Here is a 27,311-nt window from a genome sequence, read left to right as displayed (position 1 = left end):
AAGTACACTCCACAGGGTGGGAGCAGGCCCTGAGCATAGGGGCTCAAGAGCCCGGTTATAGAATCTTCTGGGGTCCAAATACCTCCTAGAGGTTTCTCATTGGCCACTTGGTGTTCACCCCATGCAAATGAAGTAAGTAGTGGTCCAAAATCAGAGGCTAAAGTGAAGTTATAAAGTTACACTTCTATGCAAATATCCAATTGGTTGTAGAAAGCAACCAATTAGAGGTACTTTCAGTTTTCCATCTGCCACCCAGAAAAGGGGGCATGTTGCAAAGAGAGTAGTTTCTGGTCCTTTTATTACTTGGGCATGGAAAGTTGTGGTTTTCCTTTTGACTTTGTTCTAGGAAGTCAGTGTGAATTGTCCTTAGGTTCCCTGCTTCCAGACCCTATTCTCCTGCCTCAGTTTTGTATATTGATGGTAGTTCCATGAACCTGCATAGGGCATCAAATGACATAAAACCATACACACACATTATGTCATTGTCAGTGTCCTGGTTTTGTAACCATCTGGGGGAACTGGGTGAAAGATACCCAGAACCTCTCTGTACTATTTTATAACTTCCTGTTAATCTATAATTATTTTAAAATAAGAATGTTTAAAATGAAAAAGATAATGGACTATTTAAAGCAAAAATGACAATATATTGTGAGGTTTATGACATAGATAAGTAAAATATATAACAACAATAACACAAAGGCCAGAGGAGAGAAATGGAAGTATACCATTGTAAGGTTCCCATGCTGTAGGTGAAGTGGTATATCATTTGAATGTATAATATGAAAAGTTAAACATTCATTTTATTTATTTATTTATGTATTTATTTATTTTTGAGACGCAGTCTCACTGTGTCTCCCAGGCTGGAGTGAAATGGCATGATGGCACGATCTCAGTTCACTGTAACCTCTGCCTCCTGGGTTCCAGTGATTCTCCCACTTCAGCCTCCTGAGTAGCTGGGATTACAGGCGCACATCACCATGCCCGGCTAATTTTTTGTATTTTTCATAGAGATGGGGTTTCATCATGTTGGCCAGGCTGGTCTTGAACTCCTGACCTCAAGTGATATGCCCACCTCAGCCTCCCAAACTGCTGAGATTTCAGGAATGAGCCATTGCACCTGGCCAAGTTAAACATTTGTACTATAAACCCTAAAGCAACCTCTACAATAACACAAAAAAGAGTTATGGACAATAGCCAACAATGGAGATAAAAATGAATCATAAAAATACTTGGCCAGGCATGATGGCTCACGCTTGTAATCCTAGCACCTTGGGAGGCCAAGGTGGGATGATTGCTTGAGGCTAGGAGTTTGAGACCAGCCTGGGCAACATAGCAAGACCCCATCTCTATGAAAAACTTAAAAATTAGCAGGGAGTGGTGGTATATGCCTGTAGTCTCAGCTACTCAGGAGGGCAAGGTGGGAAGATCCTTTGAGCCCAGGAGGTTGAGGCTGCAATGAGCTATGATTTCACAACTGCATTCCAACCTGGGCAATAAAACAAGATCCCATCTCTATATTAAAAAAAAAGAAGAAGAAAGAAATTCAATCCAAAAGAAGGCAAACAAAGAGCAAAATGGAACAAAGAACAGATGGAACAAAGAGAAAGCATATAGAAAGATGGTAGATTTAAATCTAACCATATCAATAATCACATTAAATGCAAATCGTCTAAACACTCCCAATCCAAAGGGAAAGACTGTCAAATTGAGTAGAAAAAATACAGAGGGCAGGGTACAGTAGCTCATGCCTATAATCCCAGCACTTTGGGAGGCTAAGATGGGAGGATCACTTGAGCCCAGGAGTTCAAAATCAGCCTGGGCAACAGAGCGAGACTCCATCTCTACAAAAAAAGTTTAAAAAATTAGTCAGGTGTAGTGGTGCATGCCTGTAGTCCTAAATACTTGAGATGCTGATGCCAGAGGATAACCAGAGCCCAGGGGTTCGAGGCTGTAGTGAGCTATGATCACACCACTGCATCCGGCCTGGGTGACAGAGTGAGACTGTTTAAAAAAAAAAAAAAAAAAGAATAAACAAAATGGGCCATGCACGGTGGCTCATGTCTGTAATCTCAGCACTTTGGGAGGCTGAGGCGGGCAGATCACCTGAGGTCGGGAGTTTGAGACTATCCTGGCCCACATGGAGAAACTCCGTCTCTACTAAAAATACAAAAATTAGCCAGACGTGGTGGCGCATGCCTGTAATCCAAGCTACTCGGGAGGCTGAGGCAGGAGAATTGCTTTAACCCGGGAGGCAGAGGTTGTGGTGAGCTGAGATCGTGCCACACTGCACTCCAGCCCGGGCAACAGAGCGACATTCCATCTCAAAATAAATAAATAAATAAACAAAATAATTTTTTTTTTTTAAAAAAAGGAAAAGCCCAGGACTCAACTATATGCTCCCTGAAAAAAAGCCCTCACTTTGGTATAATGACACAAATAGGTTAAAAGTAAAAAGATGGGAAAATATTTACCATGCTAACACGAATCAAAAGAAAGCTGGGGCTGGGTGTCAGTGACTCATGCCTGTAATTCCAGCACTTTGGGAGGCCAAGGCAAGTGGATCACTTGAGCTCAAGAGTCCAAAGTCAGCCTGGGCAACATGATGAAACACCGTCTCTACCAAAAATGCAAAAAAAAAAAAAAAAAATAGCCTAGCCTGGCATGGTGGCATGCACCTGTAGTCCCAACTACTCAGGAGGCTGAAGTGGGAGGACAGCTTGAGGCAGAGGTTGCAGTAAGTTGTGATTCTGCCACTGCACTCCAGCCTGGGCAACAGAGCCAGAGTCTCAAAAAAAAGAAAAAGCTGGAATGCCTAAGTTAATAACAAAGTGGATTTCAGAGCAAATATCACCAGGGATCAAGAAAATGATTTCAAAATGATCAAATGGTCAATCCATCAAGAGAATATAGCAATCCTAAACATTTGTGTGCTTAATAACACAGCTTCAAATTATCCAAAGTAAAAACTGATATCGCTGAAAGGAGAAACAGGCAAATCTACAATTACATTTGGGGATTTTAATACCCCTCTGTTAACAACTAATGAAATAAGTAGACAGAAATTTAGCAAGGCAGAGTTTGGTTAACAGATACTGAAGTATAGCTAGATAGGAAGAATAAGTTCTAGTGTTCTATAGCATTATAGAGTGACTATAATAAACAACAATTTATTGTGTATTTTCAAATAGCTACAAGAGAAGATTTTGAACATTCCCAACACAAAGAAATAATAAATGTTTGAGGTGATAGATATGCTAATTACCTGATTTGATCGTTATACATAGTATACAGGTATAGAAATTTCACACTGTACCCCATAATATGTGCAATTATTACGTGTCAATTAAAAAATAATTTTTTAGGCCAGGCTCAGTGGCTCATGGCTGTAATCCTAGCACTTTGGAAGGCCAAGTTGGGCGAATTGCCTGAGCTCAGGAGTTTGAGATTAGCCTAGGCAACATGGTGAAACCCGGTCTCTACTAAAAATGCAAAAAATTAGCTAGGCGTGGTGCAGCACACCTGTAGTCCCAGCTAATGGGGAGACTAAGGCAGGAGAATCACTTGAACCCAGGAGGTGGAAGTTGCAGTGAGTCAAGATCGTGCCATTGCACTTCAGCCTGGGCAACATAGCAAGACCGTCTCAAAATAATAATAATAATGATAATAAGAGTAGATATTTTGTATGCAATTGAAGTTAAATTGTTAGCAGCTTAAGATACATTGTTACAATATTTTTTTCTGATAAAATGGACTTTATTTTCTTTTACATGTTTTATATTATGTACCATTAGCATATTTTATAGTCAGTTATTTTTATACTTTTGTCTTGTAACTTTTATACCAAAATTAAAAGTATGTTATATACCAAAAAAAATAATAATAATGATAATAATTTTTTAAAAGGCAAAATGGCCAAATGAATAAACTAAAAACAACAAATATAAATTTACAAAGGATGTCAAAGAACTCAACAGCACCATCGGCCAACAGGATCCAACTGACATGTATAAAACCTTCCACTCAGCAACTGCAGAGTACATATTCTTCTCAAGTACATGTGACACATTTACCAAGATAGACCACATTATGAGCCAGAAAACAAAACTTTACAAATTTAAAATAATAGAAATTATACATCGTTGGCGATAAGCATAGGGTACTTTGGGAGCACAGAGGAGTGTCCCAGCCTGGGAAAAGAGGGTCTGGGATGGCTTCCAAGAAGGAGGTATCACCTGAGCTCAGTCTTGAAAGGTAAATAAGATTTAGCTAGATCAAAAATAAGGGAAGAGCATTCCAAGCAGAGAGATCAGCATGGAGTCTTTTTTTTTCTTTTAATGGTTTTAAGGAGCAAAAGGTTTAATAGGCAAGGAAGGAGGAAGGAAGAAGAAAATAGCCCCCATTCAAAGACCGAGGGAGGGGGGATTCCAACAAAGAGCAAACCCCAGCATGTCTTAAGATAGGGCCTGTAAATAGTAACTTGGTATGGTTGAGCCCAGTGGCGATTAACAAGGAATGAGGCTGCAGATGTCAGCATAATGGCCCCTGGGCCTCCAGTTTAAAAAGTGGGACAGTGTCCTATCAGACAATGGGGAGTCACTGGAGGGTCTTAACTGGGAGAGTCACAGTATCAGGTCTGTGTTCCTAAGAGCTCCCTCTGAGATGCCGCAGAGGGTAGGAGGTGGTGAGACTGGCAGCAGAGGGATCAATGTGGAGGCTGTTCTGATGGTCTAGAGAATATGCAGAAGGCTATGGCAGTGGCGGGGAGGGCAGAGGACAAGCCAAAGATAATTAGTGACTCCTAGTTATGACTACTGAAGTGTTTGGGGATGGAGTGTGCTGATGTCTGTACCTCGCTTTGAAATGCAAGATGGATTGATGGGTGAATATGTAATAAAGCAAATCCAGCAAAATGTTCACTGTAAAATTATGGGGTGGGGGGCAGGGAGAAGTGTTGTTTAGGAGGCAGAATCCACTGAACATGGAGACCAGTGCCCAAGGCTGAGGATACAGAAGACCTCTTACCCAGCAGCTCCTGTCTTCCTTGGCTACAGTACCCTGCCCACTATTCCCCACCCATACTGTGTTCCTTCTCCTTGCCTCTTGTGCTTCTGCACCCTGGAAGGTCAAGCACAGCAGGCAGAGGCAAGCACATTCCAGGTTACTCATAATAACACACTGATGCGTAATCCAAAGGCTTATTTATGTCTCACGTTGGGGGTATAACTTTACTCTAGGGCCTCTTGCACAGAGTGTCTGTCCCCAATTGCCTCAAGGTCTCTGGAGAGCTGATTTGGTGAACATTCACTCAGAAAAAAGAGAACTAGATGTTCTTAATTTCATTTAGGGGATGGCAAAGCCTGGAGCAGCATGGCATCATGGAGAGGGTACCAGCTTAGAAGTCAAACAGACGAGTTTGGAGCCTAGCCTTGCCACACACCCTAGCTAGCTGTGAAACTTTAGGTACATTTCTTAACTTCTCTGACCCTGTTTCTTCAGCTTTAAGATGGTAATAGGGCTGGGTGGGGTGGTTCACACCTGTAATCCCAGCACTTTGGGAGGCTGAGGCAGGTGGATCACGTGAGGTTAGGAGTTTGAGACCAGACTTTCAACATGATGAAACCACGTCTCTATTAAAAATACAAAAATTAGTCAGGCATCGTGGCAGGCACCTGTAGTCCCAGCTACTTGGGTGATGGAGGCAGGAGAATTGCTTGAACCTGGAAGGCAGAGGTTGCAGTGAGCCAAGATAGTGTCACTGCACTCCACCCTGGGCGACAGGGCAAAACTCTGTCTCAAAAAAAAGGTGGTAATAGTAATATTTTGCAAATAAGGCTGTTGTGAAAATGAAAAGAGATCACGAAGGGAAAGCTCCTGGTTCATAGTGTAAGGCCAGTTGCCTCACTGGGAACTCGGACGCACACCCCGCCCCCCTCTTTTTTCCAAAAGCTCGGACATGCTCGGGCATGTTCCCTTCTCCCCTTCTTGCACAGCCTGGCCTTCCCTTAAAGAACCCAGTATGCAAGCGGGGTCTTGTGATTCTAGCCAATAGCAGCCAAGTCCTTCTAGCCAATAGCAGCCAAGTCTTTCTAGCCAATAGCAGCCGAGTAATTCTAACCAATAGCAGCCAAGTCCTGTATGCAAACAAAGGCTTGTAACCTTATCCAATAGTAGTCCTGCTCTCCCACAACCAATCGAGCTCCTTCACTCCCTATAAAACCGCACGTCTGAGAGGAGTCCATGAAACTTCTCCAGCCCCTCCTGTCGGACCACAGAACCTCACCCGGGAGCCTGAATAAACCCTTCATATTGGATCTTCTTGTGTTGGCCTCAGTTTCTTCCTTTTAAAGTCAGCAAGAACAAACCTTACACATAGTACATGTGCAATTTGTGTTGGTTGTTTTCCACTGTCTCAAGTGAACACTGCCTCTAAAAAACAAACTCCACCCCGTGAGATACTGGTATAGTAAGGTCTTCCAGAAACTGTAGTTCTTTTCTTAGATAATGCTGGACAAACATAGATGAAGCCTTCTTCTCTGAAGCCCTTTTTGAAAAACCAGTCAAAGCTTCATTACCTAGTATGAAGTGGGTTAGAAAGTTATTTGGCCACTGACTGTACTCATGGAGACACATCAGTCATATCAGCAGTATATTTAAATATTAATACCTATGTCCATTTGCCATGATGATTGGTTACTTTTATAGGTAGCTGATGTCATCCACTATGTACTGATTTTTTTCCTGTCTTCATTTTCCAAACATGACCATTTCTTGCCCTTGTCCCCAGAGTCTGCGGCCCAGAGCTCCCTATGTAATGACCATCATGAATGGGATCAACTAGAGCTCTGTGTTTTGTTGCTTCAAGCTTTCCCTTGCAGAATAAGCTCTGCTGGGATCTCAAGTAGGAAAGAAACTGTAATTCTTTGGCTGTGGAGCAGGTCAGGTGGGGCAGTGTGTGAGTCTGGGCCAAGGTCTGTGAACCTCTGTCCTGGGAAGAGGGCTGCCAGCTTCTCTTCCTGATTTTCCTCAAGTAATGCATAGAAAAATGAACCTGAGAAGTAATTAGTAGAAAATACAACTGGCAGCCATTGCTGGCTGAGTCACAGTGCACACTCCAGCAGATGTTACCATAGTTTCAAGGCTGAATTTTTCTCCTCTTTGCTCCCCCTGCCCTTTCTCTTCAGTTAATTTGTCACTCTGCTCCACAGACTCCTTTACAGTCTGCCTCCATAGACTGGTGCAGACTTAACCCTGAACAGAAGCTGGCTTTTCTATGATTTGCTTTTCAAATTACATTTATTGTCTTTTTCTCCTGAATAATGAAAAAAAACAAATGTCAAGTAATAAAACAGAATATAATATAAACAGAAGAAAATGAAAGTTAAACTCACATTTCAGAACTGATACTTAAAATTGTATCATAATACCTGCCCCATCTTTTTGAAATGCATACTGCATAGTTGAGATCTGACTGTCTTAAAATGCTTTTGACCTTGGAAGCTCCAGCAGGCCTACGCTCATTCTTTTCCCCTTGGAGCTATTGGCCTTCAGGCTTGCTTGAAAAATTCAGCCACAGACACAGGCTTGCTTATTATCATTGTTGCTGTTATTATCTGCTGGAATGCACAGAGTTCTCACAGTGTTCCAGGCACTAAGCATTTGCCAGGCACATCAGCCATTGACAGACATTGGCTGTTCATTGGGATCTGAACTCTAGTTTTCTTCATTCCTGCTTCGCAACTGCCATGGCCAGTTTGTTACAGGAAAGCCTCTTCCTAGTGAAAAATCAAAACTCAAAGTTCCTCTTGGGCCTCTTGGCCATGGATAACCTGATGAACCCCGACTCTCCTGCCCCCACATCTCGCAGCTGGACTTGGAAAATTAGTATGGGGACGGGATCCGCCTCAGAAGTGGCAGAGCAATGATCCTCTCATCGCTGTAGTATGCGGCGAGTGGGGGAGGAAAGATCTCTGCAGTTGATCACTCCCAGTCCAAAACAAGGAGTGCCCAAAATAGGTCCAGAACTTACAGCAACCCAACATAGGGGGCTGTATGTTATGTCTTGAGTAGGGTATGAGCACAATCTCAAAAATACCTGACTCCCTGGTATCAGCATGAAGCATCTCCAAGTCCAGCAAGGCTGCATCCAAAAACTAAACTTTGAGCTGGAAGATCTCTATAATCTGGCTGAAGTGGCAAGCCAGGACAGCTCACTCATGGAGTGGAGGAAACGCCCTCTTGACATGCCATATACAAATTTTTGATGGGTGGGAGGAATTCTAAGGGGAGAAAAAGTGTGTGGGCACAAATTCAAAAATCATTTATCTTAGGCAAACACAATATGAGCAAGTCATCGTTTTATACGCTTTACAGATATGAACTTCTTTAATTCTCTTAACACCTGATAGGATAACAGTAGGTACTATTATCATTGACTCCATTTCACAGATGATAAAACTGAGCCAAGGAGAAGTGAAGTAACTTCCTCAAGGTCATGGAACTAGTAGACAGATGTGGAGCAAGGATTTGAAACTAGGCAATCTGGCTCCAGAATCCATGTTTTTACATTACACTGCACAATGGAAATTTTGGAAAATATACGGAAACAAATACGAGGACCTGTATGTACTAGCACCACTGGCCACATCTTGCTGTATAGCTTTCCTCTCCTTTAGATTCATATACCATATAGTACATTACATATACTTCTTTTAAAAGGAATCATATTCCATAGTATTACATGACACTGGAAAAGAAAAGAATATATAAAAGGAATCACATTATTTATCTTGGTCTTGAAAACATTTCCCCATCTGTACACAGAGCCTTACAATCGTTATTTTGAATGGTGCGTACTATCTTTTTGTGTGGCTGAAACATTTAAGCACTATCCGACTGAGGAGCACTTGAGACGGTTTCTAATGTTTCTCCATGACCGAGCGCTCTGCAAGAGGCAAAGGGGTATCAGGTCTTTTAAAAAACTACCTTTTGAACCCAATTAGCTACAACTGCAGAATAAAATTAACAAACGAAAAACTGCCATAGAGCGCAGCCCTGTGTGTAGGAGGAGACAGCGGAAGTTGGCCGCCACCAAGGTTCTTCCTGCTTCTCTTTGATGGCCCCGTGGGATTGGCTAGAGCGGGCGCCGAGGTACTGCAGAGGCCCCCGCGGCTCCTACTGCGCAAGCGTGAAGAACGCAACAGGGAGGCGGGGTTTGGGGTGCAGAGCTTGGGGAGAGGGGGATCTGGTAGAAGTCACAAAAAGCGCAGAGGCGGGGTTTCCCGCCTCAATCCAGCCTTTGTCTCCGCCCCTCGGCCTTCGCCTCGGCCCCAAGCGTCTTATTGGTCATACATCTTCGGCCCCATTGGTCCGAGAGCCAAAGGATGGGGTCTGCCCCAAGCTGTGCCTGCTTCTGGAGTTGCAATAAAAACGGTCTATTGCGATGCGGCTTTCAGGCATTTGTTCAGGGCATGCCCATGTGGTCTAAAGGGGCTTGTAAGGCAACTGGAGCAGTTCAGAGTTCAACAGCAGGTTCCCAAGATGCCGCCCAAAGGAAAAAGTGGTTCTGGAAAAGCGGGGAAAGGTAGAGCGGCCAGAGCTATCAAGGAGAATGGGGGCGGGTGAGGAGCGAAGGGAGGGAACAGATAGTCCATCTCTGGAGTCCGGGACGGATGCAGCAGGTAGCAGTGGTCCCACAGTGCTGCCATCGATTACGTCTATAGGAATACATTGGGCCGCGGTTCAGGGACCGTCCTGGTGGGTAATGGAATCTGGTGGGCATAGTTCCTCGGAAACGATGACTTAAGACTGCTATTTCAAGGAGTTATTAGAGCTGTAAAAGTTAGTCTTATCAAAAGCCAGCAATAAGAAGTACACATTGATTATGATCCTTAAAATTCACTGTAATGCTTATAGAATGCCATGTCCACCATCGGGGAAGGAATCATTCATCCACTGAACGGAAATGTGTCAGGCACAGCGCTAAGTGCTGAGGATATAAAAATAAGACAGAGGGCTGGGCTCGGTGGCTCAGCCTGTAATCCCAGCACTTTGGGAGGCCGAGGAGGTTGGATCACCTGAGGTAAGGAGTTCGAGACTGGCCAACATGGCAAAACCCCGTCTCTACTAAAAATACAAAAATTAGCCAGGCGTGGTGGTGCGCGCCTGTAATTCCAGCTACTCGGGAGGCTGAGGCAGGAGAATCGCTTGAACCCGAGAGGCAGAGGTTGCAATGAGCCGAGATCGCGCCACTGCACTCTATCCTGGGCGACAGAGCGAGCCTGTGCCAAAAAAAAAAAAAAAAAAAAAAAAAAGATTTTGGCCTTGAGCTCCCGAAGTAGAGAGGAAGATAAAGGCTTAGTGATCATAAAGCACTGTACTAAATGTAGTGTTGAAGGATATGTATGGGATAGTAGAAACTGAGGGAAGTGCTTCATTTAGCTGGGGAACACGGAAGGGAAGAATTCCTGGAGATGAATTAGGCAGAGATTAAGATGGGCATTGGCGGTAGGTTAAAGCATTCCCAACTTGGGGTCCAGCGGCAAAAGCATTGAGGTGAGAAACAGCATGATGTGTGCAGTATAGTGTTGCTGGAGCAAAAACTCAAGGCAGAATGGCAAATGGTGAGAATGAAGACAGAAACAAAGACCAGGTCATGGAGAGTGCTATATATGGTGCTAAGAAAGTCGGTTAAGGATCAGAAAGACCTGTAAGGAGATTATTGTGGTAGTCTTGGTGAGAGATGATGGTGGACTGAGATAAGGGAGTAGCTGTGGGAGCTGAGAAAAGAGTCTATAAATATTAGGATGTGAAATAGTCAAAACTTGGTGATTTATTGGGTTAGGGAAGGGTGGTAAGGGAGGATCAACGATCATCCTGTTTTCTAGATTGGATTTCTAACTTGTTGCCGGTGCTGTGGGCTAACATCAAGGATACATGAGGAGCAGGAATGAGATTAATCAATTCACTTTCAGATAGATTGACTTTGAGGTGTCTGTGGGACATCTGAGTGGAGATGTAGTCAGGAAGTGGTTGGATATTTGAGTCTGAAGTTTGAGGGAGAGATCTAGACTGTACATTTAAGTTTTAGGAGTCATTAACTTATAGATGGTAGTTGAGCCCATGAGAGTGTATGCAGTTATCCATGGAGAGTTTATAGAATGAAAAGAGCAGAGAGCAGAGGATGTGATGCTAGGACAGGCAGAGAAAGAGGCAGACAAATAGAGGGAGTACAGAATGATGGCCCAGAGGCTGGAGAGACCAGAATGTCTTAAAGAAAGAGGATGTAGTCTATCAAGCACAGCAAATTTGGAAATTAGAGGTGGCCTTAGGTGAAAGTGGTTCCAGTGAAGCAGAAGCCAGATTGCAGTGACTAGAGAACTGACTAGGAAGTGGTAAGTTGGACTTCTTGGAAAGTTTTAATTGAAAAGCATGGAAATAGGATGGTAGAGTGAGGAGGACCAAGGATTAAGAGAAAGTTTTATTTTCTTTGCTTCTTTGGAATGGGGCAAATTTGGGAGTGAGGCGGAAGGATCCAGAAAGTAAAAGAGGTAAAGGTACAGAGGAGTGAGATTTAGGAGAAAATAGAATCCAGGACCTCAGGGGAGTAGGGACACTTTATGCTTGAGGTCATAGGAAGGGAGATGGAGGGGCAGGGATTCAGTAGGCGTCTTGAGGAGAGTGGTGAAGGTCTGGACTATTGTAATGGGAGAGGGAATGAAACACAAGTGAAAGGAGTTCCCTCAGGGCTAGGAGCTTGACTAAGATCGAAGGCCATGAATTTGTAGACTACCTAATCTTCACAGTCTGATTTACCTAGTACCATACAACTGGCACAATATATTGAAAAGAGCTAGGTGCAGCCTTAAGCCATGGGTGAAGTTTTGTTGAGCAGTTATGATAGGATAGCAACTCAAGGGAATTATGAGAGCCAGTAGGAACGCAGTTCAGATGAACGAGCATAGGGTCCAGACTGGGAAAAAGAGAAGTCTGGTGGTCTAGGGCAATGTAGCGGGACGAAGGGACTGGGGTCGAGGGGGAGGTTCTGTGAAATAAAGAGCCAGTATTGTGGGAATGAGACATGAGAAAGCTGGAAAGACAGGAGGTTATAGCCAGAGACTGAAGTAGTTCTGAGTGGCACAGTTCCGTTGTGCGCCGCCGGGGCAGGTAACTTGGAGTAAAGAGCATGGCATTCGGGAAGGAGACCCAGAACTGTGAGATTCCTCAGGATGGATGGTGAGGTCACTTTAGGTAATGGCAGGAGTGAGGGTGGAGAGGAAGCCCAAAGCTGATGCCAGAGTCCTCAGGAAATCAAAGGCAGTGAGATGGCCGTCAGAAGATGACAACATCCAGCAGGGGAGAGGATGGGGTAACTGGAAGGCATCATCATTCAGTAGCAAACCCAGTTAGGAGTTTGATTTAATAACACTCCTTTGACGGTAGCGTTTTCTTAGGTTTTTGGCAGTCAATATTTGGGGTTTTCAGTTTATTTAAACAATTATTAAAACACTTTTTGTGTGCCAGGCATTGTGTTAGGCTTGGAGATACTGAGACAAGCAAGATGGAGACTCTTGCTTAAAACTTTTCAGTAGCTCCCTATTACTTCTAGGACAAATCCCAAGCTCCTTAATGGGGCCAAAAGTCCCCAGTGCCCTGACCCTCAGCTACCTCCCTCAGGCAGGCTCATCTGAGTGCACTCCCACCTCAGATTTGGCTTCATCCATACAATTTCTTACACATACCATGTCGTTTCCCCCATTCTGGAGTGTCTCCTTGTCCATTCTTTGGCTGACCAGCTCCTACTCATCCAGGAAACCTTCCCTGGCTGGCTCTAATGTCCCTCTGTGCTTCCACAGCCCCCTGTCTATAGCCATCTCTGCATCTCCTGCATTCTCCTGAAATGATCTGTTTTCCTCACTAGAATATGAATTTTCTAAAGGAAGGTACATGGTTTGTTCATCTTTGTACTCCCAGTGCCTGGAATTCAGTAGTTGTTTAGGAAATATTTATTGAACTGAACCCTTAATTCAGCTCTAGTTCTTAGGAACATCGGCCTCTAGCAGTAAGTAGGCTGCCATTGACACAGAAGTCACCATAGTAGTAAAATGACATACTAGTAAAATGTAAGATGTTGCTAATGGTTCTAGAAGACATCAGTAGGCAATGTAGTAGACTCTAGAAATTTGGACATGAATGTATTCTTTAGCCAAAAATGGGTAGTGGGAAATTTGATCTTTTTAAAAAATATATTCTTGGAGATTTTACTTACTGGGGTTGTGATGCTTGAATACATAGTTGCAGTACATGATAGAATTCTTACAAGAACTTAGGGGTCTGCCCTCAGAAGACAGGGTGTTAAATTGGATGCAGAGAATCTGGGCCATGCTTCTGGAGCTTTCATTCACCTATTAGCACACTAATTTGTGTATCCACTTTCTGTGAAGGGTTTATATAGGACACAGATTTCCTGTTTGAAGAAAGGTGAGTCAGATTCATTTAGCTTGATACTGTAAAGCAAGCTTGTCCAACTCGTGGCCCATAGGCCGCATACAGCCCAGGATGGCTTTGAATGCAACCCAAAACAAATTCAGAAACTTTCTTAAAACATTATGAGATTGTGTGTGTGTGTGTGTGTGTGTGTGTGTTTTAGCTCATCAGCTATCATTAGTGTTAGTGTATTTTGTGTGGCCCAAGACAGTTCTTCCAATGTAGCCCAGGAAAGCCAAAGATTGGATACCCTTGTTGTAAAGTGTCTGGCCGAGTTCCCTTTTGAAGTGTGGCATTTTGATGGAAGTATCAACTCCTGTTGTGTGTTGGACCTTTCTGTAAACATGGAGGTGCAGTTTAAATGAGTACCTGTCATCTATTCTCTAAAGGGGGAGCAGCCTCTGGGAGTGACAGTGCTGACAAGAAGGCTCAAGGTCCCAAAGGTGGTGGCAATGCAGTAAAGGTGAGTTACTAGTTCCTTTTTTTCCATGTGAAAAATAAATTCCATTTGTGTTGATACACATAAAAGGCAGAATGCTTAACTCATTCTAACAGGCTAACCTAACACTGGTATAAAATCAAAATAACACAAAATTGCAGCCGGGTGCAGTGGTTCACACCTGTAATCCCAGCATTTTGGGAGGCCAAGGCAGGCAGATCACCTGAGGTCAGGAGTTCGAGACCAGCCTGGCCAAAATGGTGAAACCTTGTCTCTACTAAAAATACAGAAATTCGCCTGGTGTGGTGGTGCACACCTGTAATTCCAGCTACTCAGGAGGCTGAGGCATGAGAATTGAGAATCGCTTGAACCGGGAGGCTGAGTTTGTGGTGAGCCAAGATTGTGCCACTGCACTCCAGCCTGAGCAACAGAGTGAAACTCCATCTCCAAAAAAATTGGAAAATATAGACCAATCTTGCTTATGAAAAGTAATTTCCTTTAAATATTTTCTCAAATACTTTCTCAGATACCCAGAATTTCCTCATGTTTTAGTATTGTTCCTTAAAATGCATTTAGATTTTTCCCAGTAAGTGACTGAGTTATTTCTCAGGAAAAATAATATTTTATGAAACCAAGAGATTAGATAAGTGTTAAAAGGCCTTTGCTGAATAAACAGACAAGGGTGCAGATCTCTTTAGAAAGTTCACCAGCCCCCACCCCCCGAGCTGAGCTACAAACAAGGGTCTTGACCATGAAAATGGGGGCAGGAGAAAATCAGTAAATAACTACTTGAAATACTTAACCTAGCCCCAGAGGAGTATCTGCTGGGAGAAAATTTAATTTGCAGACAGAACTATACTAGTAAGTACTATGTAACAAGGTAATTTCCATGTTTTAGTCAAGATATGGGAGCCTGTACTTTGATTCATTCATTCAGTAAGGATTTAGTGACATCTGCCCTGTGCCAAGCAGTGTATTAGGCTCTGGGGATTTTTTTTTTTAATTTAGTAGAAAAAGTAAGAGATGGGCCAGGCACAATGGTTCACTGCTGTAATCCCAGCACTTTGGGAGGCCAAGGAGGGAGGATCACTTGAGACCAGGAGTTTGAGACCAGCCTGGGCAACATAGCGAGACCCTGTCACTAAAAAAAATAAAAAATTAGCTGGACGTGGTGGTGCACACCTGTGTCCCCAGCTACTTGGGAGGCTGAAGTGGGAGGATTGCTTGAGCCTGGGAATTCAAGGCTGCAGTAAGCCATGATTATGCCAATGCACTCATCCTGTGCAACAGAGCAAGACCCTGTCTCAAAAAATAAATAAATAAATAAATAAAAAGTAAGAGATTGTCCTTGTTATCAAAGTCTACTTGGGAGCAGTTAGGAAAATATATATATTTCATTGCTGTATGATAAGCATAGCAGTGGAACTGCATCATATAAATTCAGTCATATATGTGTGGCCTAAGAAAGAGAGATCACGTAAATGGTGTGGGCTGTTCTGCCCACTCTTCTATTCAATGAACCTGTGCCCCACAGTGAGAGAGAGAGAGATGAGAGACATGTACCAGCTTTTCTGTAGTTGCCCTGAATTCTTGTATGAGCATGCAGTCATGCAAAGTGAGGTTCTGGTGTCCAAAGATAAGTTTTCATAAAACATAGCCCTTAAATAAAACCCAGTGACTGCATCTGGTGTTCAATTGAAGAAGTGTTCATTGTTACAAACTGGGAGTAGAGCATGTCTGGCTGTGTCTGGGCTTAATGAGAGCTGACATGCTGGTCTCCCGTATGACATCTTCATAAAAGAATGTTCTAGGGTAATTCTGGCAATATGCAGTTTTCACCTAATGTGCTTTTACAAGCATCTAACCTAAGAGACTGTTCCACTGCATATGGCTTTTAAAAACTTTGTTTTGTTGTTTTTACCTTTGTAGAAATGAGGCCTCACTATGTCGATCAGGCTGGTTTTGAACTCCTGGCCTCAAGTGATCCTCCTACCTCAGCCTCCAAAAGTGTTAAGAATATAGGGGCATGAACCACCACGCCTGGTGCATATGGCTTTAAAGAGTCATCTTACCCTCTATGGAAAAAAATAAGTTCAATGTGCACGCATGAGATATATGTAAAGGAGTGGCACTTACTCACTAGGAAAGTAAATAGGGTTAAATTTTTTTTTTTTTGAGATTAAGTCTTGCTCTGTCTCCCAGGCTGGAGTGCAATGGCACCATCTTGGCTCGCTGCAGCCTCCACCTCGCGGGTTCAAGCGATTCTCTGGCCTCAGCCTCCCGAGTAGCTGGGATTACAGGCATATGCCTCCAAGCCTGGCTAAGTTTTGCATTTTTAGTAGAGACGAGGTTTCACCATGTTTGCCAGGCTGATCTCGAACTCCTGACCTCAAGTGATCCATCCACCTCAACCTCCCAAAATGCTGGGATTATAGGATTACAGGCTTGAGGCACTGTGCCTGGCTAAATTTTTTATAAAGCCTTTTATTTTGAGAAAATTATAGATTTGCATGCAGTTGTAGGAAATAATACATCTTTCCTTCAGGACTTGGCCAAGTTAAAAAAAAAAAAAGAAAGAAAGAAATAATACATCTAGCTGGGCATGGTGGTGTGTGTCCCAGCTACTTGGGAGGCTGAAGTGGGAGGATTGTTTGAGCCCAGGAGTTCAAGGCTGCAGTGAGCCATGATCATGCCACTGCACTCTGGCCTGGGCAACAGAAGGAGACCTTGCCTCTAAGAAAAAAAAAAAAGAAGAAAAGAAAAAGAAATAATACTTGGTATCTCTCCATGGTAACACCTAACAGAACTATAGTACAAGAGCACAAACAGGATAATGACATTGGTATAGTCAAGATATAGACAATACTGTCACTACAAGGATCCCTCCTGTTGGCCTTTTGTAACTATACCCACTTCCCTCCTGCCCCACCTCTGCCCCCTTAACCTATGGCAGCAACTTATCTGTACTCCATTAGTGTAACTTTATAATGTCAAGAATGTTACATGAATGGAATAATATAGTATGTAACCTTTTGGGATTGGTTTTATCAAACCAGTATAATTTGCTGGAGATTTCATTCAAGTGATGTGTTTATCAATAGTTTATTCCTTTGTATTGCAAAGTAGTACCAGTTGAGTATCCCAAATCCGAAAATCCAAAGTGCTGTAAAATCTGAAGCTTTTTAAGCACTGACATGACACTCAAAGCAAATGCTTATTGTAGCATTTTAGATTTTGAATTTTCAGATTAGGGATGCTCAACTGGTAAGTATAATGCAAATACTCCCAAATCCAAAACACTCTGGTCCCAAGCATTTTGGATAAATGATATTCAACCTGTATCCCATGATGTGGAGGTGCTGTAATATGTCAAACCATTTGCCTGTTGAAGGATAGCTGGGTTGTTGCAAGTGTGTTTTGAAGGCCCCAACACTTAGACCCTGGGACCCTCTGGCCTTTTAGGGTTCAGCTCCTTCCACATTCTGTCATTCTGCTTCAGACCCCACCCCTGTAGCTACACCCTGCCCTTTTGTCACTATACCCTGCCCTTTTGTCACTATAAGCTGTCAGATTCTGAGACCCACCCACTGATCATAGCTTCCATCCTTCCCTTTATCTTCCTTCCTCCCCCAATCCTGTTCCTCTGTTCTTCTCCTGGTAGACCCCCCCAAGCCCTCGAGCCCACCCTGCTCTCCCCACTTTCTCCCAGGCTTCATGTTTGTTCTCCTGTGCCCTGCAAACTCAAAATTAGGCCTAGGGGCTTCACCATTGGATTGAGGAGTTCTAGTTTCTTTTTCTTTTGGCCACCTTCCTGCATCCACCTCCCTGCTACTCAGGATCAATCCACTGGTCTACTTTCTTTGCACTTAAAATCACAACTATAGTTAGAAGAGAAGAATTCGAGTGGTTCTAGTATAAAGAAAAGACAAATATTTAAGATGATGTATATTCCAAATATACTGATTTCATCTTTACCAGTTATATGAATGTATTAGATTATTCCATTACCCTGAAACTATGTACATCTACTTTGCGTCAATAAAAAAGAAAGAAAGGAAGGAAAAAGAAAAGATAGATTTCCTTGAAAATGTCTACTTTGGGGCAACTTAAATATTAATACTTGAATTTTAATAAGTATGTAAATAAAATATTTACTAATAATTCCAATATGAGTATTATATTTGCTCATGGGTTAACTTATTTCAGTAGCTTGGCTCAAATTTGAAACAGTTACTTAAGAAAGAAATATTTGGCTAGGTGCCATGGCTCATGCCTGTACTCCCAGCACTTTGAGAGGCCAAGGTGGGCAGATCATCTGTGGTCAGGAATTCAAAACCAGCCTGGCCAACATGGTTTTGAATTATCTCTACTAAAAATACAAAAATTAGCCGGGCATGGTGGCAGGCGCCTGTAATCCCGGCTACTCGGGAGGCTGAGGCAGGAGAATCACTCGAACCTGGAAGACGGAGGTTGCAGCGAGCTGCGACCACACCACTACACTCCAGCCTGGGCAACAGAGCGAGACTCCATCTCGAAAAAAGAAAGAAAGAAAAATTTAGTCAGTTCAAAAAGAAGTAACAAGCCACCAGAACTGCTGAGCTATACTGGAAAGTCACACAGCCTTGGGGATTGGGGCCACTAATACTTGGTCTCTAACTTTACCTAGGCCCTCAGTTCTGCTCAGCAAAAACCACTCGGCTGCAGCCATCCACCACCCCACTCCTGTCAGTCAACAGAGAACTTCGTCCCATAGTTCTCAACCCTTGATGTACATCAGATTCGCCTAAAAAAAATACCCATGCCTAGGGTCTCACCCCAGACCAACTGCATCAGAATTTCTAGGAGGAGGGCCTGGACCTTGATAACTTTTTAAGAAGGGCTGGGCTCAGTGGCTCATGCCTGTAATTCCAGCACTTTGGGAGGCTGAGGTGGGTGGATCACTTGAGGTCAGGAGTTTGAGACCAGCCTGGCCAACATGGTGACACCTCGTCTCTACTGAAAATACAAAAATTAGTTGGGCTTGGTGGTGTGCACCTGAAATCTCAGCTACTCAGGAGGCTGAGGAAGGAGAATCGCTTGAACCCGGGAGGCAGAGGTTGCAGTGAGCTGAGATTGTGCCACTGCACTGCAGCCTGGGCAACAGAGTGAGACTCCATCTCAAACAACAAAAATAAAATTTTTTAGACACTCTGGAGGTGGTTTTAATATGCTGCCAGGGTTAAGAAACACTCATCTAGTCTCATAGGGTTAGTATGAGGATTTAATGAGATAATTCATTTAAAGCACTTAGCATAGCGCCTTGCAAATATTAAGTACTCATCAACTTTTAAATGTTATTATTATTATTTTTGAGACGGAGTTTTGCTCTTGTCGACCAGGCTGGAGTGCAATGACATGATCTCGGCTCACCGCAACCTCCACCTCCCGGGTTCAAGCAATTCTCCTGCCTCAGCCTCCTGAGTAGCTGGGATTATAGGCATGAGCCACCACACCTGGCCAAATGTTTTTACTATTTTAACAAGAAAATGGAAACCAGACCTATCCTCAGGAACTCATTGGCTTTTAGCCACTTTCAACAAAGTTATCTCTCACCTTTTTTTCCTTTAAGGCTAATTTTTCAAACCTTGTTTCGAATACCTTGCTCCTTCATTTATCTCTACTGTCTTTTTGTTCTGTCTTCAGTTTTGCTCTTGTTGCCCAGGCTGGAGTGCAATGGTACGATCTCAGCTCACTGCAACCTCTGCCTCCTGGGTTCAAGTGATTCTCCTGCCTCAGCCTCCCGAGTAGCTGGGATTACAGGCATCCACCACCAAGCCCGGCTAATTGTATTTTTAGTAGAGACAAGGTTTCACCATGTTGGCCAGGCTGGTCTCTAATTCCTGGCCTCAGATGATCCGCCTGCCTCGGCCTCCCAAAGTGCTGGGATTACAGGCATGAGCCACCACACTCGGCCTAAAATTCATATTTACATGTCTTCCACCCTTTGCCTCTAGCCAGAGCCCTTTCTCCTTTTCAAACAAAATTAGTGGAGAGACTCTCCCATGTTACACATCACCCTCCCACTTCCCATTGTTTCCTCAGTCAACCTGCTGCATTCTGGCTTCTGCACTTAAACTCTTCTGAAACTCCTTTTTCTGAGATCATTGCTCCATCATTGCACAATTTATTGTACTTCTTACGTGATGTCTCTGCAGCACTTAACCCTTGTTGACCATTTCCTTCTTGAAACTCTCTCCTGCCTTGGTTTGTTAGCACACATTTCTCGCCTACCTATATGGCCTTTCCTTTTTATTATGCTTTTTCTTTTTTCTTTTTAAGAGACAGGTTCTTGCTCTGTCATACAGGCTGGAGTGCATGACCTGCAGTGGCATGATCATAGCTCACTGCAGCTTTCAATTCCTGGGCTCAAGTGATCCTCCTGCTTCAGCCTCTGTGTAGCTAAGACTACAGATGTGCACCACTGTGCCCAGCTAATTTTTTTAAAAGTTTTTGTAGAGATAGGAGTCTTGCTAATGTTGCCCAACTCCCAGCCTCAAGGGATCCTCTCACCTTGGCCTCCCAAAGTGCTGGGATTATAGGCGTGAGCCACTGTGCCTGGCCCCTTTTTATTACACTTTTTGAGTTCTTGTTGCTTGAACACTGATAGTCTTCAAGGTTATCTTTAGCTTTCTTTCCTTCTCTTCTCTTTCTCATCTTCCTGGTTAACTTCATGAATTCCACACTTCAGCTGCCACCTCCATCGTCATCACTCCCAAACTCTTCCTGTAGCTTGGCTCTCCAAGACACAGAGGCACTGTTGCCAGTTGGTTGATCACACTTGAAGACCCCACAGGAACTAAAAACTCTTTGTTGCACTGTCTAAACTAGAATACTCATTTATTCATTTATAAAATGGTGGACAGTATCCCCTATCTGTGACCATGAATGCAGTGTACCCTTTCCCAGGAATTGTATCAGACGATCACTTTGTGAGTACAAGAGCAGAAACAAGGAGGCAGTTTAGAAGCTGTCTCTTAAAAAAAAAAGTTAGCCGTAAAACAGGCTCAGGCAGGTCCTTCAGGAGATATTCCAGAAGAAGGCATTATCATAGCTGATGACAGTCCCATGCATGTTATTGTCCCTGAAGACCTTTCCATGGGACAGGACATGGAGGTGGAAAACAGTAATACTGATGATCCTGACCCTATGTGGGCCTAAGCTAATGTGTGTATTTGTGTCTTAGTCATTAATAAAAAAGTTTAAAAAGTTAAAAAAGATTTAAATAGAAAAAAGCATATAGAGGCCAGGTGTGGTGGCTCACGCCTGTAATCCCAGCACTTTAGGAGGCCAAGGCTGGTGGATCACCTGAGGTCAGGAGTTTGAGACCAGCCTGGCAAACATGGCGAAACCCTGTCTCTTCAAAAAATTTAAAAATTAGCCAAGCGTGGTGATAGGCGCCTGTAATCCCAGCTACTTGGAAGGCTGAGAGGGACGAGAATCACTTGAACCCGGGAGGCGTTGGTTGCAGTGAGCTGAGATTATGCTACTGCACTCCAGCCTGGGTGACGGAGCCAGACTTTGTCTCACAAAAAGAAAAAAGCTTATAGAATAAGGATATGAAGAAAGAAAATATTTTTGTACAGTTGCACAATATGTTTGTTTTTTAAGCCAAGTGTTATTAGTCAAAAAATTAAAAATAATTTAAATGTATAAAGTTAAAAAGATACAATAAGCTAACGTTAATTTACTATTGAATAAAGAAAAGTATTTTATAAATTGACTGTAGCTTACATGTACAGTGTATATAGAGTCTACAGTAGGGGCCAGGCGCGGTGGCTCACGCCTGTAATCCCACCACTTTGGGAGGCTGAGGTGGGCAGATCACCTGAGGTCAGGAGTTTGAGACCAGCCTGATCAACATGGTGAAACCCCGTCTCTGCTAAAAATACAAAATTAGGCCAGGAATGGTGGCTCATGCCTGTAATCCCAGCACTTTGGGAGTCTGAGGCAGGCAGATCACCTGAGGTCAGGAGTTCAAGACCAGCCTGGGCAACATGGCGAAACCCTGTCTCTACTAAAAATACAAAAATTAGCCAGGGATGATGGCACATGCCTGTAGTCCCAGCTACTAGGGAGACTGAGGCAGGAGAATTGCTTGAACCCGGGAGGTGGAGGTTGCAGTGAGCTGAGATTGCACCACTGCACTCCAGCCTGGGCGACAGAGCAAGACTCTGTCTCAAAACAAAAACAAAAACAAAATTAGCTGGTAGCCGGGTGCGGTGGTACATGCCTATAATCCCAGCTACTCTGGAGGCTGAGGCAAGAGAATTGCTTGAACCTGGTCGGGGGAGCTGAGATCGTACCATTACACTCCAGCCTGGACAACAAGAGCAAAACTCTGTCTCAAAAAAAAAAAAAAAGCCTACAGTAGTATACAGTAATGATGTCATAAGCCTTCACATTTACTCATCACTCACTGACTCACCCAGAGCAACTTCCACTCCTGCAAGCTCCTTTCATGTTAGGTGTCCTATGTAAGTGTACCATTTTGATCTTTTATACTGTATTTTTACTCTACCTTTTCTATGTTTAGATACTCAAATACTTAGACTGTGTTACAGTTGCCTGTGGTATTCAGTACAGTCACATGCTGTACAGGTTTGTAGCCTAGGAGCAATAGACTGTGCTGTATAGCCTAGGTGTATAGCTGGCTATACCATCTAGGTTTGTGTAAGTACACTATTATGTTTGCGTAACAACAAAATTGCCTAATAACTCATTTCTCATAATGCAGTTAAGTGACATATAAGTAATTGTATTTGAATGTGAAATGAGAAATCCTGCCGAACAGCTATCTTGACAAAATCATTTTTAAGGATATTAGTGTTTCTTTTCAATCCATGGCTTTATGTAAACATAGGTCAAATTTGAATACTTCAGTAGGGTTGGGTGTTCTTAATATTCAACCTATGATACCTTTTCAAAGTGTGGAATTGTGGGGAGGCTTATACATTGGGTCTCTTTTAGTAAGAAACACTTCCTGGCCAGGCACGGTGTGCTCACGCCTATAATCCCAGCACTTTGGGAGGCCGAAGTGTGCGAATCACTTGAGGCCAGGAATTTGAAACCAGCCTGGCCAACATAGTGAAACCCCATCACTACTAAAAATACAAGACATTAGCTGGTCATGGTGTTGCACACCTGTAGTCCCAGCTACCTAGGAGGCTGAGGCGGGATAATTACTTGAACCCGGGAGGTGGAGGTTGCAGTGATCCGAGATCCTGCCACTGTACCTGAGCCTGGGTGACAGAGGGAGACTCTGTCTCAAAAGAAAAGAAAGACTTTCTAGCAGGTTTTTTCTTACCATCCTCACTCTGATGAAATAATAGCTAGCATTGGTCAATGGTTGCTACATTATCTCAGTCTTCACAATCCTATGAGAACACATAGGTCCCATTATCGTCGCATCTCAACGTACAAATGGAGAAACACTTGGAGGTTTAAAAACATGCCTAAATTCAGCCGGGCATGGTGGCTCATGCCTGTCATCCTAGCACTTTAGGAGGCTGAGGCGAGCGGATCACTTGAGGTCAGGGGTTGAAGACTGGCCTTGACAACACAGTGAAACCCTGTCTTTACTAAAAATACAAAAATTAGCTGGGCGTGGTGATGGGCGCCTGTATCCCAGCTACTTGGGAGGCTGAGGCAGGAGAGTGGCTTGAACCTGGGAGGCAGAGGTTGCAGTGAGCTGAGATCACGCCACTGCACTCCAGTCTGGGAGACAGAGTGAGACTCCATCTCTAAATAAATAAATAAATAAATACACGCCTAAGTTCATACAGCAGAGTTGGGATTTGATTCCAGGACCACAGCTCTCAACACGTATCACGTTACCTCCTCCTGTTAGCGAGGAGGTACATGTAAAAGATAGGAGCTTTCCACAGCCAGGTGCCCATTTTCCATCTAAATCAGGACTCTGAGACGTTGTATTAATATGGGGAATGGGTTTGTGGTTGTTGCCCAGGGCAAACCTCCAGGATTTTTACTTGATATGCACTAATGTATGTTGTTTTTTTTTTTTTTTTTAGACAGAGTTTTGCTCTTGTTACCCAGGCTGGAGTGCAATGGCTCGATCTCGGCTCACTGCAACCTCCACCTCCTGGGTTCAAGCAATTCTCCTGCCTCAGCCTCCCGAGTGGCTGGGACTACAGGCATGTGCCACCATGCCCAGCTAATTTTTGTATTTTTAGTAGAGACGGGGTTTCACCATGTTGACCAGATGGTCTCGATCTCTTGACCTCGTGATCCACCCACCTTGGCCTCCCAAAGTGCTGGGATTAAAGGCGTGAGCCACTGCGCCTGGCCTTGTTTTTTTTTTAAGACAGAGTCTCTCTCTGTCACCCAGGCTGGAGTGCAATGGCGCAGTCTCAGCTCACTGCAAACTCTGCCTCCCAGGTTCAAGTGATTCTCCTTCCTCAGCCTCCCAAGTAGCTGGGATTACAGGTGAGTGCCATCACGCCCAGCTAATTTTTTTTTTTTTTTTTGTATTTTTAGTAGAGACAGGGTTTCTCCATGTTGGTCAGGCTGGTCTCAAACTCCTGACCTCTGGTGATCCACCTGCCTCAGCCTCCCAAAGTGCTGGGATTACAGGCAAGAACCAACGCGCCCGGCTAATGTTTTTTTTTTGTTTTGTTTTGTTTTTAACTGGTGGGGGTAATCCAAATGTAACCGCTGTACTTTGAAGAGTCATTTGGGTCTCCAAGTATTCCATGAATGTACTTTTTCATTGCAGGTCAGACACATTCTATGTGAAAAACATGGCAAAATCATGGAAGCCATGGAAAAGTTAAAGTCTGGGATGAGATTCAATGAAGTGGCTGCACAATATAGTGAAGATAAAGCCAGGCAAGGGGTACGTTGCTCTTATTATTTATAATTTTCTCTCAGGGTGAGGGAGCAAAATAAAAATGACAAATAATAAAATAAAATTCTCCGTCCTCCACAGAAGAAACACAAAAGTAGGGATTACTCCTTTTGTTCAGCCATTAGTTGTAACCATATTTTAGTTTAAAGATCTCAAAAGCAGAAATGTCCAACTTATGAATAGTAGAATAAGGGTCACCTGTGTCTGAAGCTAGGCATGACCAAACTTGCACAGCTAAGTTTAAAGTCCAGCAGTGTTGAGAGTGCTTATGTGTTTGGTCTAGAGTTAGACTTCTTCCACCTATTTGTCCTTATTGAGCCTATTCCTGTATTGCTCTTAGGAATATACCTCATAACCTTAGCAAAATGTTGGGAAATTCTCTCAAGCTACACCAGAACTGTTCCCTCTTTAGGGCCAATCGATATCACTTATCTTTTGGGTTTTTCAGGGCGACTTGGGTTGGATGACCAGAGGGTCCATGGTGGGACCATTTCAAGAAGCAGCATTTGCCTTGCCTGTAAGTGGGATGGATAAGCCTGTGTTTACAGACCCACCAGTTAAGACAAAATTTGGATATCATATTATTATGGTTGAAGGAAGAAAATAAAATCATATGAAAGCCTGAATAAGTTTTATACATTTTGTTTCTTTAAAAGGTATTGGGTATTCTTTTGAGCTGGAGTTGCAAGGAAATACAAAAATTTTTAAAAAGAAAAGATATTGGATACTTCTTATATTTTGGCTCTGTCAGTATGGGTTTGTAGGTGTGAGAGAAGGTGGGGATAAGTGAGTGTCTACTGCAGTAGGTATTCAGTCAGTCATTCTCAAAGAGAAGTCAAGCAGACTCCCTTTAACCTGTATTCCCTTTTTTCTCAGAACTATATCTGACTCTCAGTCTGTCCCATAAATCAATTCAGAAACCATCTTCAGGGGAAGCAGATATCAACTCACACTATTCACACAACTGAAAATATTGGGCATCAAATAGATTAGTACATGAGAATCATAAAATAAATTCCCGGACAACATTTGTTTTACATGTTAGTCAACTCTGATCTTCCAGGACATTTATTATTAGCTCTGCTCTCTTAACATAGTACGTGGCACATTATAGGCTTTCAGTGTTAACTCCTTTCTTTTAAAATAAATGTTTATTGGATGGAAAAGAACTCAGTTTTTCCATGGGTTGTTTTGTACTAGACTAACCAAATGCTGGCTAAAGGGATGGATGTCAGCATAAAAACGTCAGTCCCTCATCTTCAGTGTATGGGTTACATTAGGACTGTCCTTACCAGGGCCAATGTTCTGTGCATCTAAATTTTTAAAATTTTAAAATGCCATATTTATGACATACAAAAAAGTATAAAGATTACTAATATAAGTACTATACTGCTTCAAAAATAAAACTTTGCCAACACAGCTATGTGGTTCTTAACAGTGATTATTTTAACACACTGCAGGCCGAGTGCGGTGGCTCATGCCTGTAATCCCAGCACTTTGGGAGGCCGAGGCGGGCGGATCACCTGAGGTTGGGAGTTCTAGACCAGTCAGACCAACACGGAGAAAGCCTGTCTCTACTAAAAATACAAAAAATTAGCCAGGCGTGGTGGCGCATGCCGTAATCCCAGCTACTCAAGAGGCTGAGGCAGGAGAATCTCTTGAATGCGGGAGGTGGAGGTTGTGGTGAGCCAAGATCGTGCCATTGCACTCCACCCTAGGCAACAAGAGTGAACACTCCATCTCAGAAACAAACAAGCAAACAAAAACACTGCATTTCTGCATTCTCTCCCTCAGCTGCATTTGATATTATACCCACTTATATAATGGCAACTTTACCTAGAGACCTGACTACTTTCCCACTTGAGAAGAGTTTCTGAGTACCTCAGTAGGTTATGCCTCCATGAGATTTTCCCCACAGAGCAGATATACCAGTATATAGAGATGTTCAAATAGATATAAACTGAAACTACGGCTGGGCCGAATGGTATGCGCCTGTAGTCCTAGCTCCTTGGGAGGCTGAGGCAGGAGGATCACTTGAGCCCAGGAGTTCTGGGCTGTAGTGTCCTTTGCCAGTCGGGTATCAGCACTAAGTTCAGCATCAGTATGGTGGGTGACTTCATCCGGGCACAGTGGCTCATGCCTATAATCCCAGCATTTTAGGAGGTCAAGATGGGAGGATCACTTAAGCCTCAGAATTTGAGGCTGCAGTGAGTTATGACCATGCCCACTGCACCTCAGACTTCAGCCTGGGTGACAAAGACCCTGCCTCTTAAAAAAAAGAAAGAAAAACATGGTACCCTCCTGGGAGTGAAAAACCACCAGGTTGTTTAAAAAGGGGTAAACTGGCCCAGGAATGGAAACTGAGCAGGTCAAAACTCCTGTGCTGATTAATAGTGGGATTGCACCTTTGGATATCCACTGCACTCCAGCCTGGGCAACACAGTGAGTTGCCCATGTCTAAAAAAAAAGTTTAAAGCTGAAACTACA

General features: G+C 43.3%; 1 protein-coding gene across 1 annotated transcript; it reads left to right on the top strand.

Moving 5' to 3' along the window:
- Positions 1 to 9,497: 9,497 nt before the first annotated feature.
- On the top strand, positions 9,498 to 26,086 carry PIN4 (peptidylprolyl cis/trans isomerase, NIMA-interacting 4). The gene is made up of 4 exons (XM_012435614.2): positions 9,498 to 9,580; positions 13,872 to 13,945; positions 24,693 to 24,812; positions 25,273 to 26,086. The coding sequence occupies exons 1-4, from the start codon at positions 9,538 to 9,540 to the stop codon at positions 25,429 to 25,431; spliced, it is 396 nt and encodes a 131-aa protein (XP_012291037.1). The 5' UTR covers positions 9,498 to 9,537; the 3' UTR covers positions 25,432 to 26,086.
- Positions 26,087 to 27,311: the final 1,225 nt, after the last annotated feature.

The sequence above is a fragment of the Aotus nancymaae genome, unplaced genomic scaffold (genome assembly GCF_030222135.1).
Source record: "Aotus nancymaae isolate 86718 unplaced genomic scaffold, 86718_ANA_hifiasm-v0.15.2.pri h1tg000081l, whole genome shotgun sequence".
Classification (NCBI taxonomy): domain Eukaryota; kingdom Metazoa; phylum Chordata; class Mammalia; order Primates; family Aotidae; genus Aotus; species Aotus nancymaae.
Note: the sequence above shows the minus strand (reverse complement) of the source record. Positions and strands in the feature narration are given on the sequence as shown.

Coding starts and splice junctions, on each gene's coding strand:
- PIN4 (XM_012435614.2), top strand. CDS start 9,538: ATGCCGCCCAAAGGAAAAAGTGGTTCTGGAAAAGCGGGGAAAG. Junction 9,581..13,871: donor TTCTGGAAAAGCGGGGAAAG/GTAGAGCGGCCA, acceptor TATTCTCTAAAG/GGGGAGCAGCCTCTGGGAGT. Junction 24,813..25,272: donor AAGATAAAGCCAGGCAAGGG/GTACGTTGCTCT, acceptor TGGGTTTTTCAG/GGCGACTTGGGTTGGATGAC.